Source organism: Bombina bombina, unplaced genomic scaffold (assembly GCF_027579735.1).
Source record: "Bombina bombina isolate aBomBom1 unplaced genomic scaffold, aBomBom1.pri scaffold_426, whole genome shotgun sequence".
Taxonomy (NCBI): Eukaryota; Metazoa; Chordata; class Amphibia; order Anura; family Bombinatoridae; genus Bombina; species Bombina bombina.
The window spans coordinates 300,772-316,329 of record NW_026511105.1 but is presented as its reverse complement, the minus strand read 5'-3'; the positions used below and the strand labels follow the sequence as shown (position 1 = coordinate 316,329).

Genomic DNA, 15,558 nt, shown 5'->3' with positions numbered 1-15,558 from the left:
TTGCAACAGGTTCGGTTTGAGCCTCTGCATTCCGTTGAAATCAAATTGTTATCCTGGAAGGTTCTCTTTTTATTGGCTATTGCCTCTTTCTGAGATCTCTGCTTTGCAATGTGAGCCACCTTATCTGATTTTTCATGCAGATAAGGCAGTTTTACGTACTAAATTAGGTTTTCTTCCTAAAGTTGTGTCAGATCGCAACATCAATCAGGAGATTGTGGTTCCTTCCTTCTGTCCTAATCCTTCATTGAAGGAACACTTACTTCACAATTTGGATGTGGTTCACGCCTTAAAGTTCTATCTTCAGGCTACTAAGGAGTTTAGACACTCTTCCTCTTTGTTTGTTGTCGACGAAGCGTAAGGGGCAGAAGGCTACTTCGACTTCCCTATCTTTTTGGTTAAGGAGTGTCATCCACTTAGCTTACAAGACAGTGGGACATCGTCCTCCTGAGAGGATAACGGCTCATTCCACTAGAGCAGTGGCTTCCTCTTGGGCCTTTAAGAACGAGGCCTCTATGGATCAGATTTGTAAGGCGGCTACCTGATCCTCCTTACATACTTTTTCTAAATGTTACAAGTTTGCTGTTTTTGCTTCGGCTGAAGCAGTTTAAGAGAGAATAGTTTTGCCGGCTGTGGTGCCCTTAGAATAGGGTCCGCCTCTTGCTTTTTGTTCCCTCCCCTTATTCATCAGTGTCCTCTGGAGCTTTGGTATAGTTTTCCTAACAGTAAAGAATGAAGCTGTGGACTCTTCCTATCTTAGGAAGGAAAACATAATTTATGCTTACCAGATAAATTCCTTTCCTTCTGGATAGGGAGAGTCCACGGCCCCGCCCGTTTTTTCTTGTCTTTGGTCGGTCCCCTATTATTTATTTTATTCTTCTGGCACCATTTATACCCTAATATTTCTCCTACTTTTCCTTGTTCCCTCAGCAGAATGACTGGAGTAATGAGGAAGTGGGAGGGATATTTAAGCCTTTGTCTTTGCCTCCTCCTGGTGGCCAGGTGTTTTATTTCCCAACAGTAAGAAATGAAGCCGTGGACTCTCCCTATCCGGAAGGAAAGGAATTTATCTGGTAAGCATAAATTATGTTTTTTATCATTGCAATATGCACCTTTCAACTTGTGTATGTTAATCCCCCATTCCCTCTTCTGCGTTACTATACATTTCATAGCCACCCATTGCTTACAGTAAATTATGCTAACGTGCCCTCCAATAAAACTATATAACAAATAATCCCACATGATGATCCCTTTATATGATGTTACCGCCCGCTGTCACCCAACTAGGAGGATCATTCCTCATTTCTTTCTAATGACACGGTGTGTCCATGGATCATCTAATTACTATTGGGAATATCACTCCTGCCCAGCAGGAGGCGACAAAGAGCACCCAGCAAAGCTGTTAAATATCACCTCCCTTTCCTCCAACCCCAGTCATTCTCTTTGCCTACGCTTGAGTAAGGAAGTTGTAAAGTTAGGTGTCTCAGAAGAGTCTTCAATCAAGATTTTTTTTATTTGCAGTACAAGTATGTGCTGTTTTTCCTCTAGGGTGTAGCCGTTGTCCATTTTAGTCTCTTCAGTAGAGCATTGGTGGCTTTTAAGCAAAGGGAACTTGTGGGACATAATTCTCACAGCGCCTCCCTAAAATTTAAATAAAGTGCTGCCCTTGTTGTTATTTATCCACAGGTCTATGTGAGGGAGAGGACCTCTCAAACCTAATGAGCTGCCTTGCTGCCAGGCAGTATTTATTGAGGTAAGTGCTAAATTTATTTTTCTTAGGCAGTATTAAGGAAAAAATATGGCACTTTATTATTTCCCTGAAATGCGATGTTTGATACATTAATCCTAATGTTTTAAGGGGATTATGTAAGGCAGTATTTGCAGGCACTGGGGACTTCAGGAGAATAGGCTCAATGTTGGTGATACTCTGTCAGTTTTTTAATACGGATATTCACATAAAATGTCGACTGACACATTATTTTTGACACGCCCACGATGGGCGGGGCTTGTGTGGCGGTAAAATGATCTGTTGCGCACATATTTTCTCTCACTTACAGTATATGAAGGAGAGAAATCTTGCAACTTGACGTTTTTTAGGTAAAACGGATTAACGATTGTTTAACATTATTTGCAACAGCTCTGTTTTGGTTCCGGTTTCCATACACATTATCTCCGGTAATCCAGCAAGGTAGCCACCTCAGCAGAGCTAAATCTGAGGTGTTGAAGCTGTCTGAAGTGTTTTAAAACATTATTTTTCATTATTGCATTAAAAAATAAAGCAATTACTTTTTTACAGTTCATCAAAAATAAAGCAGTTTTTTGCTGTATAAAATTTTAGTAAAATTTAAATATTTTTATTTCTGTTAAGATGGATCAAGACTCTTATAGATTACAGATGTCCTTTATGTTTGAATGCTAATATTAAACCACAAATCCTTTTCTGTTACTCATGTGTTGAGAGACCAAATTTTAGGGATAGACTTTTTGAGCCAATATTGTCTAGGACGGATGCTGTCCAGGAGTCTTTTGACAATGTTCAAAATATGCTGCCGTTTTCTCCTCAGGTGTCCCAAATTTTTATTAATTAATACAGTGCCATGTGTTTCCTCCCAAGCTCCGTCTGGAGTTTCTTTGCAAGTCATTGCTCCCTCATGTCTTCTGCAGTTTTTGATGCGTTGTCTGCTTTTCCCTTGCTTCAGGGAAAGCGCAAGAGGAAATGTAAAGAATCAGTGTGTATGGTTTCTGTCACGACCGTGTCTATTCCAAACGTTCCCTCTCATAGGTCTGAAGAGGAGGATACTTCGGTAGCATCTGAGGGTGAGATCTCAGATACAGACAGTGCAATTCCTTCCTCTGATGCTCAAGGTTTATCCTTCAGATATAAGCTAGAGCACCTCTGTTTACTTCTTAAGGAGCTTTTAGCTACCATGGACGACTCCGACACTACTGTCGTAGTCAATCCTAAGAAGTCCTGTAAACCAAACAAGTATTTTGGTATACCTTCCATGGTGGAGGTTTTTCCTGTACCAGATAGAGCTACAGAGATTATTGCTAGGGAATGGGGGAGACCGGGTATCCCTTTTTTCTCCATCCCCTATATTTAAGAAGATGTTTCCTATAGCAAAAATACCTCCCTACAGGTTATTAAATTAGGAGTCATCGAAGTCTAAGCTTTTGGCGATCCCTTACAAGGGAAGGACCTTGTTTGGGCCGGGTCTGGCTGAGATAATTTCCGACATTACGGGAGGAAAGGGTCATTTCCTCCCCCAGGATAAGAGGAATTAGCAGAAGGGACATCAGACTAATTTTCGTTCCTTTTGAAACTTTAAGGGTAAGCCTTCCTCTCCCCCTACAAAACAAGAACAGTCCAAGCCTTCCTGGACGTCCAACCAGTCTTGGAACAAGGGAAAGCAAGCTAAGAAGCCCGCCAACGACTCAAAGTCAGCATGAAGGGTCTGCCCCCGATCCGGGACCGGATCTTGGGGGGGCAGACTATACTTCTTCGCTTAGGCCTGGGCGGTGGACATTGTGTCCCAGGGATATAAGCTAGAGTTCAAATCTGTCCCTCCTAGGGGCAGGTTTCTTCTCTCAAGATTATCTGTAGACCAGATAAAAAGAGAGGCATTCTTACTCTGTGTTCAAGATCTTTCTGACCTGGGAGTGATAGTTCCTGTTCCACAGCAGGATCAGGGTCTGGGATTTTACTCCAATCTGTTTGTGGTTCCCAAAAAGAGGGAACCTTCAGACCAATTTTAGATCTCAAGTCTAAACAAGATCCTCAGCGTACCGTCCTTCAAGATGGAAACTATTAGTTTCATTCTTCCTTTGGTTCAAGAGGGTCAATTTATGACAACGGTAGATTTAAAAGACGCGTACCTGCATGTTTCCATCCACAGGAACCAAGTTCCTGAGGTTTGCATTTCTAGACAGACACTTCCAGTTTGTGGCTCTTCCATTCGGCCTTGCCACAGCTCCCAGAATTGTCTTTTTTTTCTAGGATCCCTGTTGGGGGTGCTCCGATTGCGGGGCATTGCAGTGGCACCTTATCTGGATGACATTCTGGTTCAGGTGCCATCCTTTCAACAAGCAAGATCCCACACGGAAATGTTGTTATCTCATCTCATGGATGGAAGGTGAATGTGGAAAAGAGTTCCTTAGTTCCAACTACAAGGGTAGTTTTCTTAGGAACCATAATAAATTCCTTATCAATGAAAATTTTTCTGACAGAAGTCAGGAAATCAAGCATTTTCGATTCCAACGGCGAGTGGAAATTTTGAGCACTGTGTATATGTTTATAATATGTATGTGTATATAGTACCTTCCTGCTGGAGCATGTACAAAACAAGCTACTCTGCTAAATTAGATTAGAAATCTGGGTGCTTTGCTTTGGCATAACACGGCTACTTCATTGAAACTGTTCTCAGAGAGACACAAACTTCACGGCAGGCTAGTTGCCTAGGTAACTAAGCAAGTGTCCTCCCCTTTTTATCAGGAGACACTGCTTACTCTCAGCTGTGAGTAGCTCTGCCTGCATGGGGATACTATGAAGAAGCTCTGTGTTAGCTACCCTTTAATATTAAAGTAATAGAGTTATGTTGTACTGATAATAAAAAATAAAAAACAAAGCTCCCTACTGGAATCTCTGCATACTGCCTAACATAGTACAACCGTCAGAGTCAAAGAAACAACTCAGTTGTAAACAACTAATTAAAGAAAACTACATTTTAGCCCAATGATTGCCAAACTATAAGCAAATAATTATAATTATTTGATTGGGGCAACCAGGGGTTGTTAGTCATGATTCTTTAGAACTGTCAGACCAAAAGTGGGAGCAGCTAAAGCACAGATTGGCACTTGTAACACCCATGCTCTGTGAGTCTCGCAATAATAAAAAAGTACTGCAGCCTGCAGCAAACTTTCTAAGAAGCTGGAAAGACCACTGACAATTAGTAGGCAATCAAATCTGCTTAATCAGGTGACAATCCTTGCTGTGTTCAACCTACCTAACCTGTCAGATAGTTTTTTGTTTTTATTTAGGTTTTTTTCCCTTGACCTTTCTTACAGTACTTCAGGTATCTGACAAAGCAATGGTTAAATTGTGTGCAAGGGGGAAGTAATATTTACATATTTCTATTGTGAGAGAAAATGCACTATATTAGTTTCAAAATGTAGCTTATTTTGTGCTGCTCTTCTCATAATAGAAGAACAAAGTGAAGTGCACGCAGATCTACTCGCATTGAACTGCAGCTACTGAATAAAGCATTTTTGTTGTGTAGGATAAATCAGAGAATTTTGATTGGTGGCAGGTGTATTAGCATATTCTTACACTGCTCAGTAGGCATGAGTATTCGGATTCTTCATTAGCATCCAAATGTGGAAGAAGGCAGCTGTTCGCAGCATTCGGCTCTTTTCAAAATCTTATTTCTTCTTGTGAAAGTGCAACACACTAAGATTTGTGGAAATCCAGATCTTCGTGTAGTGCACTTTCACAAGAATAAATCAGTATCCAAAAAAGAGCTAAATGCCAGGATTGGCCGCCACTTTCCATGCGTATTGCTAAGCTTCTTAACGCTGCTGAAAGATGCGGCGAGGACATGTGCAGTCTGCGCATGAACAGTAGCACATGGCAGTTAATTTTCAGATGGCAGTGGAATACAGTATTTATATATTTAAAAGGTATATATTTTAAAAACTTCAAAAAATAATACATACCATTTGTGAAAATAGCATATTTATTTTTTAAACTATGTTTCTAAAATGGCTATAATGGCACTACTGATATCTATTATTGAGCCTGGTTACTGTGTACAGTGTCCATACTGAGCATGACATTTGCTGTCCTTTTACAGTCTGACTAATTGATATTCATATACTTTATAGGTGTTCAAATACAGTACTGCACTAGAGAAACACAAGCTGTTTGTCTCTGGATTACCATTCTCCTGCACCAAAGCGGAACTGGAGGAACTTTTTAAAGAGCATGGGTCTTTGAGGGAGATTCGGCTGGTGACCAACCGTTCAGGAAAGCCAAAGGTGATTTGATTTTTTAAATTTATTTTTTTGTGTAAAATACTAGCAGTACAAAAGAATTATCACTATGAAAAAAATATCTTTATTTTGGTATTTGGTGGCTGTCTTAGTACTTGTTCTGATTTCCTATAGGGATTGGCGTATGTGGAGTATGAAAATGAGACACAAGCATCTCAAGCTGTACTCAAGTTGGATGGCTCAAAAATCAAGGATCATGTTATCCAAGTGGCAATTAGTAATCCCCCAAGAAGAAGGCAAACAGAAGTGCCCGAAACCACACGGTCTGCAGTACCCATGATTCCACGACAAGCTTATGGAGCGTAAGTTTACATATTTTGTAAATTGGTAGAAATGGGTCTTTGTAATAAAGAAGTGATCACTGAGGGTTTTTGGTTACCTGGGCAACTAGGGGTGTAGCCACTTACGTCAACATTTTTGTGAGGACTGAGAAAGGTCACTTAAATGACCGTTCTAATGCAGAGCATGTTTGCATTGGGTCTCTTTATACTGTTATGTGGATTTTCTTCATAATAGGAAAGAGTCCACAGCTGCATTCATTACTTTTGGGAATTCAGAACCTAGCCACCAGGAGGAGGCAAAGACACCCCAGCCAAAGGCTTAAATACCTCCCCCATTTCCCTCATCCCCCAGTCATTCTTTGCCTTTCATCCCAGGAGGTTGGCAGAGAAGTGTCAGAAGTTTTCGATAGTCTCTTATGGAGGGTAGTACTCTTCGGCATGGGCCTGGAGTTTTAAGTAGTCCTGTCAGCCTCTCAGTGAGAGCATGAGTGAGTCCGGAGATGCAGGGAGAGTTTCTGCGAAACCGTCCCGACATATTAACTGCTCCACAAGCAATCAGCGTTGACGAGTTTCGCTGCCTGCTTTTTTCTCTCAAGTCCGTGGCAGAAGCGATGATACCATCTGTCACACTTGAAGGGCTGTGTTCCTGTTCCACAACGTAGATTCCGGTAAGATCGTTTCATTTTACTTTCATCATGGAAACAACTGTTTATCCGTGAGGGGCTACAACCTTTCGGGGATAACTTTGACATATGGTCTCAGTGAGGCTCCTTTTTGTATCTCGGAATCATGGGTTAATATCTCCTGAGGGGGGTTATTGAACAAGGGGGTTTATAATCATGTTTGTTATGTGATTCTGTCTGCTACTTTATAGTGTTGCTTTGGTTTATGGCTACATTTGGAACATACCCTATGTCTAGTGACGCGGCCTTGACGGTCGGGCGCGCTTTTGCATGGACTGCATGGTTTACCTTGTGACCGGGTGTGGCCACGTTTTGGCTCTCCATTTCCGCATTCCTGATCGTGTGGCGATGGAGAAATCATGGTCCGCTGGTGTCTGGTTCCCTGGAGGTGGTGAGTGCCCTAGCCATTGGGGGTGTAAGGTCCATTTTTATTCAATATCCCAGTTATGGAGGATTCTGATTTTTTTAGAGACGGATGAAGAATATGAATTGGCCCGGGTTATACATGTCCATCAGTTATGTTCCGAATGCCGTTTTAGAGTGCTCTGTTCCTCGGGATCGGGGAATCAGGTGCCCACTGAGCCATCCGCCTCTGGGGATTCTATTTCCCACGAGGCGAGATCCCTACCAGCAACTCTTACTACGCATGCAGGTAATCAAACGCTACTTATCCTTCTGTGGAGTGTGGCCTGTTCCCACCGGAGGTTATGACCCGGTTCTGCATGGGCATATCTTTGGCGCTGGCGCATCTGCACCTCCCGGGAGTGTGCTTCCGATATTGTCCATGTTCCGTTAACTGGGGCTCTTCGGCAGTGCGATCGCCTGGTCCAGTTCAGCCCTCCGGGGGAGCGACTGCCCCTGAGGCCTCCGGAGGTCAACCTTCGGGGCCGGTGTTTTCTTTTGTCCTGGCGGAGATATGCTGCGCCTTTCATTATAGACTGGCGCGCCTTCGTGTTCTACTGAGGCACGTTTTGGCGTTGCTGGAGGATCCCACTCTTAATGGGTCTGGGGATTCTTCCTGGGCGATAACCTACTGGTTGCCTTATCTTTTATTTTAATCCGGTGAGGATGATTTTTATTTGGTCTAAAGCTCATGTTGTTCTGTGATGTTTCCTTAGGGACCCTTCATCTCTGGAATTGATACTCGCAATTTTGTGGTCGCATTGTTTACTTTGAGGACGTACTAGTCTTATGTGCTGTCCCCCAAGGCAGAACATACTGCGATGTGTGATCTCATCGCAGAAAATTTACAATTTCTGCAGATTTATTTTTTTGCCTGCACTTTTAATTTCTGACTGCAGGTGTCACTGTTCCATTTTCTCTCAATGTAAATATTTATTACGTTCCTCTCTCTTTAATTTCCTCCCACTTCCTGAACTGGAGGAATCTATCTGTATCTGTATGTGTGTGTGTGTATATGTGTATGTATATGTGTATTTTGTGTGTATGTTTGTATGTATGGCTGTGTCTGTCTATATGTGTGTGTGTGTGTATATGTATGTGTGTGTGTGTCTGTATATTTATATATATATATATACAGAGAGTGCAGAATTATTAGGCAAATGAGTATTTTGACCACATCATCCTCTTTATGCATGTTGTCTTACTCCAAGCTGTATAGGCTCGAAAGCCTACTACCAATTAAGCATATTAGGTGATGTGCATCTCTGTAATGAGAAGGGGTGTGGTCTAATGACATCAACACCCTATATCAGGTGTGCATAATTATTAGGCAACTTCCTTTCCTTTGGCAAAATGGGTCAAAAGAAGGACTTGACAGGCTCAGAAAAGTAAAAAATAGTGAGATATCTTGCAGAGGAATGCAACACTCTTAAAATTGCAAAGCTTCTGAAGCGTGATCATCGAACAATCAAGCGTTTCATTCAAAATAGTCAACAGGGTCGCAAGAAGCGTGTGGAAAAACCAAGCGGCAAAATAACTGCCCATGAACTGAGAAAAGTCAAGCGTGCAGCTGCCAAGATGCCACTTGCCACCAGTTTGGCCATATTTCAGAGCTGCAACATCACTGGAGTGCCCAAAAGCACAAGGTGTGCAATACTCAGAGACATGGCCAAGGTAAGAAAGGCTGAAAGACGACCACCACTGAACAAGACACACAAACTGAAACGTCAAGACTGGGCCAAGAAATATCTCAAGACTGATTTTTCTAAGGTTTTATGGACTGATGAAATGAGAGTGAGTCTTGATGGGCCAGATGGATGGGCCCGTGGCTGGATTGGTAAAGGGCAGAGAGCTCCAGTCCGACTCAGACGCCAGCAAGGTGGAGGTGGAGTACTGGTTTGGGCTGGTATCATCAAAGATGAGCTTGTGGGGCCTTTTCGGGTTGAGGATGGAGTCAAGCTCAACTCCCAGTCCTACTGCCAGTTTCTGGAAGACACCTTCTTCAAGCAGTGGTACAGGAAGAAGTCTGCATCCTTCAAGAAAAACATGATTTTCATGCAGGACAATGCTCCATCACACGCGTCCAAGTACTCCACAGCGTGGCTGGCAAGAAAGGGTATAAAAGAAGAAAATCTAATGACATGGCCTCCTTGTTCACCTGATCTGAACCCCATTGAGAACCTGTGGTCAATCATCAAATGTGAGATTTACAAGGAGGGAAAACAGTACACCTCTCTGAACAGTGTCTGGGAGGCTGTGGTTGCTGCTGCACGCAATGTTGATGGTGAACAGATCAAAACACTGACAGAATCCATGGATGGCAGGCTTTTGAGTGTCCTTGCAAAGAAAGGTGGCTATATTTGTCACTGATTTGTTTTTGTTTTGTTTTTGAATGTCAGAAATGTATATTTGTGAATGTTGAGATGTTATATTGGTTTCACTGGTAAAAATAAATAATTGAAATGGGTATATATTTGTTTTTTGTTAAGTTGCCTAATAATTATGCACAGTAATAGTCACCTGCACACAGATATCCCCCTAAAATAGCTATAACTAAAACAAACTAAAAACTACTTCAATAACTATTCAGCTTTGATATTAATGAGTTTGTTGGGTTCATTGAGAACATGGTTGTTGTTCAATAATAAAATTAATCCTCAAAAATACAACTTGCCTAATAATTCTGCACTCCCTGTATATATATATGTGTGTGTATGTGTATATATATATATATATATATATATATATATATATATATATATATATACAAAATAGAAATGGCTGCAGCACACCAAGTCAAGTTTATACCATTTTTATTACAAGCAGTGAAATACAGGTGACGTTTCGGGCTTCTGCCCTTTCTCAAGGCTTGGCTTGAGAAAGGGCAGAAGCCCGAAACGTCGCCTGTATTTCACTGCTTGTAATAAAAATGGTATAAACTTGACTTGGTGTGCTGCAGCCATTTCTATTTTGTATATTAATACCTGTCAAGGTGAGACCCTTACCTGGAGGTGAATTGGTGCTGGACTTTACCTTGTTTATATATATATATATATATATATATATATATATATATATATATATATATATATCTGTGTGTGTGTGTGCAGTGAGACACTGCAGAAAAATATTCACTAAAAAAATCTCATTGCAGAAAATAAAAAAAAGTTCTGCTTCTGGGGTTCTCTCTGACTGTTCTTTATCCCTCCATCTTGGGGGAGACTTTATGTGGCCTTGACAGTGCTGGGGCTCTTGGTTTCAGGCTGGTCCTGACTGGGTACAAATCCTTCTGTCTTTGAGGCGTAGTTCAGACACGTGGTGCCTTTTTATGTCCGGCTGGTCTGGTGAGGGCGCCTAGTGATCACAATATGATTTGTGTTGTTTACTTGTTATTTTACAAGCTTCAACTAACATCCTGAAAGGACTTGATGGTCCGTGGTTGCTTAGGGGCATGGGGGATTGGTTTAGTCTTCATTCGCCTTTTAATCTAGTGGGCCGGGACTCCTTTGAGATACGTGGCGACATGCTCAGTCTTTTCCGATTTTTCAGGAACTAGAGTGTTCCTTCCCGTTGTGGGTTGGAGGCTTGGAGGATTTAGGTGCTTCATACCGCCGTTCTTACGGTTTTTGCCTTTCATGGTCTCTTTGGAAGTGTCCTTTTAGGACTTGTTCCTTTTAAAGGCTCTCTTCCTTTGGGTCGAGGCTTTCTGGACTTTTTCCAGTTTTTCTGGTGGCTTTGGCCGCTTAATTAGGAAGTGAAGGCCATGATGCTCTGTCTTCCTTCGGGAGTTAGTCATCTCCATATCAGGGGTGATAGGAGGTGTTGTCTCTTTTTCCAAGATTTTTGCTTAGGGGATGTTTTCTGGAATGCTTTGCATTCTTCTCCCTTGGGTGTGGTCCTCTGGAACGTTAATCTGAAAGGATTATGGAGACTAGCCTCTTTTTTTTCTACTCTTTTTCGGGTGACTCTGTTCTCGTTCTCATTTCCCTTTGTGCTGCCCTTGGGGCCTCTGGGCTCTAGAGAAATTGTGTGACTTTGTCGCGGCCTAGCACCTTGTTGTGGGGGGTGTTGACCTCCGGCCAAGGGTGTTCTCTTCCCTTTGGGCTGGGAATTACGAGTGAGTCATGTACCCGTTCCCCGGTTATCATTCCCTGTGAGGTCTGATTGCTTCAGACGGGGCATCTTGTGTTCCCTGGGGTTGTCGTTCATTCTAGGACAATTCTGGGTCAAGGGTTCTTGTCTTGGATCCTTTTTGGATGTCTGGAGACTTATGATCCTGTGGTCTGGTTGCAACATAGGGGCTAGCTCATTGGGCTTGCAAGCAGGAAGGCCAGAGTTCACATCCACCTTCGGGAACTGGTTATAAACTTTAAGGCCTAACTTGTCCTTCGGACGGGGTGTGCTAATCTTCATGGGGAGTTTTTTTCTCCTTCCCTATTGTGGGGATAATTTTTCTTCCTTATGAGCTGGGGTTTCCTCTCTCTGGAGGGTCATTGTCCTGCCCTGTGTGTAGGAGGTTGGATCAGGTGGCTTATTTCTGTAAGGGGCAGCATCTGCTGCTCTGTGGGCTCTGTTCAACCTGTTGGAAATTGATCTCTCTACCTAGAGACTGTCTAAGAGAGTTGTGACAAGTCTTCCTACGAATCTATTGAACTTTTCTCTGTTCCAGGTCCTAGGGGGTTCTCTTTGGGAGTGCCTTATTTTGGAGGAGCGGATTGGGTTGGCACCCGAGCTCTGTTGGGGTGGGTGAGTCCCCCCTTTTTCTTTCCATTCCCTGGGGGCTTGTGGATGGGGTCTTTCTGTCCCCCCTGTCTATCAGACATGTCTGTCGCTCGGGCTGATCCGTTGTTGGAGCAGTATCTGAGATCTGGTGCTCTATTTCATCCTCTGAGCATTCGAGGTACGGTAAGCCTCTTTGAGGACTGGCGACTGTTAGATAGCCTGCGACGTTATCCGCTGGTTAGTGGATACTTAGCAATCTTAAGGATCCGATCTTCAGCTGCTTTCTACTTGCCCTGCAAGTATTTAACCTTCAGAGATATTTTTAGATGACTGCAGCGTGCAGTGTTTTTGATTCAGTTGTTGTTCGTCAGACCTATCTGAGCTTGCTGCACGAGGTTTTGTTTCTGAATATTTCGGTATTCTGAGCTACCTTCGTCTTCAGTTGCTTCTAGAGTGCGGTTGCACTGTGTTAGGGGAAGATCCTCTCTTTGTTTCAGATTCCCTGCCTTATCCCGTGGTTTCTGTATTTCTGGGGTCTGGGCGTTGCCTCCCCTTGTTTCTATGAGACTGGTTTGGGTCTCTGTTAGCCTTACCCGGTTTCTCAGGTTTTTTGCTCTGCGTTTGTGCCCTTTTTAGGTTTTTTTTCTGGAGTTCCTTATGTTCAGTTAGCTCAGCATACTAATGCATTGTGGCTACTCTGCACTGTAGCAAACCGAGGGTTGCAAGTTCGATCCCCGGCGAGGTCTACTCAGCCTTTCCTCCTTTCGAGGTTGATAAAATTATCTTTACAAGTACAATCATGTTTTTTCTCCGTGTCTTTTCTTCTTTGTGGAAGAATACGGTAGTTTGTTTCCTTTCTTTAGTAAGGGGTGTATGGTTTGGAGACCAACTGCTGGGCGGCGGTGTCTCTGGAGGCTGTTGACTCAGTCAAGTCTAGTTCCTGCGGTCTCTAGCTAGGCTTGTGGACTACCTGCAGGTCAGTGTCCTTGGGCCTTTTCCTTTTTTCAAAGTTGTTCTCGGCTTCGGACAAAGCGGGATTTTGTTGGGTAGGGGTTTTCAGGCCTGGTGCCCTCAGAATGGACCTCCTCTTGTACCCTCCTGTTTTTGCATTCAGTGTCCTCTATAGCTTGGGTATTGTTTTCCCAAAAGTAATGAATGCAGCTGTGGACTCTTTCCATTTATGAAGAAAAACTTAAATTATGCTTACCTGATCATTTCCTTTTCTTCTGATGGAAAGAGTCCACAGCTCCCCACCCGTAATTTTTCTTTTGGGTCGTCTGTTATTTTTGTTTTTCTGGCACCTTTTCACCCTGATATTCTTCTACTGTTCCTTGTTCCCTCGGCAGAATGACTTGGGGGTGGGGGGGGGGGTATTTAAGCCTTGGCTGGGGTGTCTTTGCCTCCTCCTGGTGGCCAGGTTCTGAATTCCCAAAAGTAATGAATGCAGCTGTGGACTCTTTCCATCTGAAGAAAAGAAAATTATCAGTTAAGCATAATTTAAGTTACTCTAGTGAAACACCTAAATTATTTACAGTCACATAATTCAATCTTATAAAATGTATTTCAGTTTATTTCAGTCCAAACATGCTTTTAACATGCTATTTGATTTCCCAGTAGGGGGAAAGGAAGAACTCAGCTTGCATTATTACCCCGCTCTTTGCATCGTCAGAGCACACCTGCCACCTCAAAAACAGAAAATGGGACTTCCCAAACAGAGCCAACCTCATCCACTGGTGCAGCACATCCCAAAAAGATGTCCAATGCAGACTTTGCCAGGATGCTGTTTGAGAAGTGATCAAAAGAGAACATGGACCAGGAAAATGTGAAATAGTGCCCTTTGTGTCCTTATCCATCTCTTGAGGATCGTTATAGCTATATTTACTTGCTTGGACTACAGGATCTGCCCAGTTGAGATATAGAGTGCAAATAAACTTGTACATTTTGTTTTCTTTCCAGTTATTTTTTATTTTTGTGCTTAAATAGCACAAACTGAATGCATCCTCATTTTCCTCATATTGAGGCACAAATATATCATAGGAGCAGTCTATTTTGGGTATGTTTGCTTAAGGAAAGCATTATTGTATAATCTTTATCACAAGTACTGGCAAAGAGGGATATCCCTAAAATATGTATTTTATATAAATGACCTAAATGTACTTTGCTCTCCCTTGTAATTAAAAAAATGTTTTGTGTTGAATATTTCTGGGTTGAAATATTCACTGTTTTCATTTAGAAATGGCAATTTTCATCTACCTTTAACCCCTTGCTACAATATTTTATTCCAGTCTCACATTCAGCCTGTGTATTACATAATATTTTATACGTCGTCCATTAAAATATGGTGTTTAAATTAACCCTTTAAATTACAATCTTATATATGTGCAGGGAAAACCTTCCCTGAAAACTAACGATGTATATCACTACAGGATGTGTTAGTCAAATGAAGGCACTTGACTATATAAGAAATTAGAAATATGTCATAAAGAAATAGCTGCTATATTGGAGGGGATAAGGATTTTGTTTCAACACCAGAGTATATCCTTGAACAAACTATATAGTACACTAGGTAACTGTATGCACTCAATGAGTGTGACTGCATTTTTTTAATAGATTGATAGTGAGTGTTAAAGCAACCTTTTAAACACTAGATTGGAGGTGCCAATGTGAAAGTATACTTAGCCTCTGACTGGTAAGTACATTCTCATTGGATGTTGCATACCCACCAATCAGTGCCTGTGTAAGCCCTAAAATCATAACTGGGTGCATGCATGAGGTGCATATCTTGGAATTAAACAGCACAATAGTATGCTGTGATTTATATCCCTTCAAAGATATTGTTTACAAGAATTACAACCTTAAATGTAAACAAAATGTGTGTGTGCAGCATCTGAATGTGGAAGGAAGGCTGCTGCTTGAAGCATTCAGCGCTTTTCGGAGTCACATTTATTCTTGTAAAAGTTCAACACACTAAGACCTGGATTTGCACAGATTTTTACAGGAATAAATGCAGCTCCAAAAAAAGCTGAATGCTGCGAGCGACCACTGCATTCAGATGCTACCGAAGCAGCCAAATGCACACTCCTAATATATATATACAGGTAGCCCTCAGTTTACGCCGGGGTTAGGTTCCAGAAGGAATGGTTGTAAATCGAAACCGTTGTAAATTGAAACCCAGTTTATAATGTAAGTCAATGGGAAGTGAGGGAGATAGGTTCCAGGCCCATCTCAAAATTGTCATAAGTAACACCTAATACATTATTTTAAAAGCTTTGAAATGAAGACTTTAAATGCTAAACAGCATTATAAACCTAATAAAATAATCACACAACACAGAATATATAATTAAACTAAGTTAAATGAACAAAAACATTTGCTAAACAGCATTATAAACCTAATAAAATAATCACACAACACAGACTTCACTT

At 41.9% G+C, this 15,558-nt stretch overlaps 1 protein-coding gene across 1 annotated transcript in view; it reads left to right on the top strand.

The window, feature by feature from the left end:
- LOC128643603 (squamous cell carcinoma antigen recognized by T-cells 3) overlaps positions 1 to 14,332 on the top strand; it is a 130,043-nt gene extending 115,711 nt beyond the window's left edge. The window contains exons 9-11 of the mRNA XM_053696444.1: positions 5,878 to 6,030; positions 6,160 to 6,347; positions 13,748 to 14,332. Coding sequence (XP_053552419.1) covers positions 5,878 to 6,030; positions 6,160 to 6,347; positions 13,748 to 13,928 — 522 coding nt within the window. The 3' untranslated portion in view covers positions 13,929 to 14,332. The remainder of the gene's footprint in view (positions 1 to 5,877; positions 6,031 to 6,159; positions 6,348 to 13,747) is intronic.
- Positions 14,333 to 15,558: the final 1,226 nt, after the last annotated feature.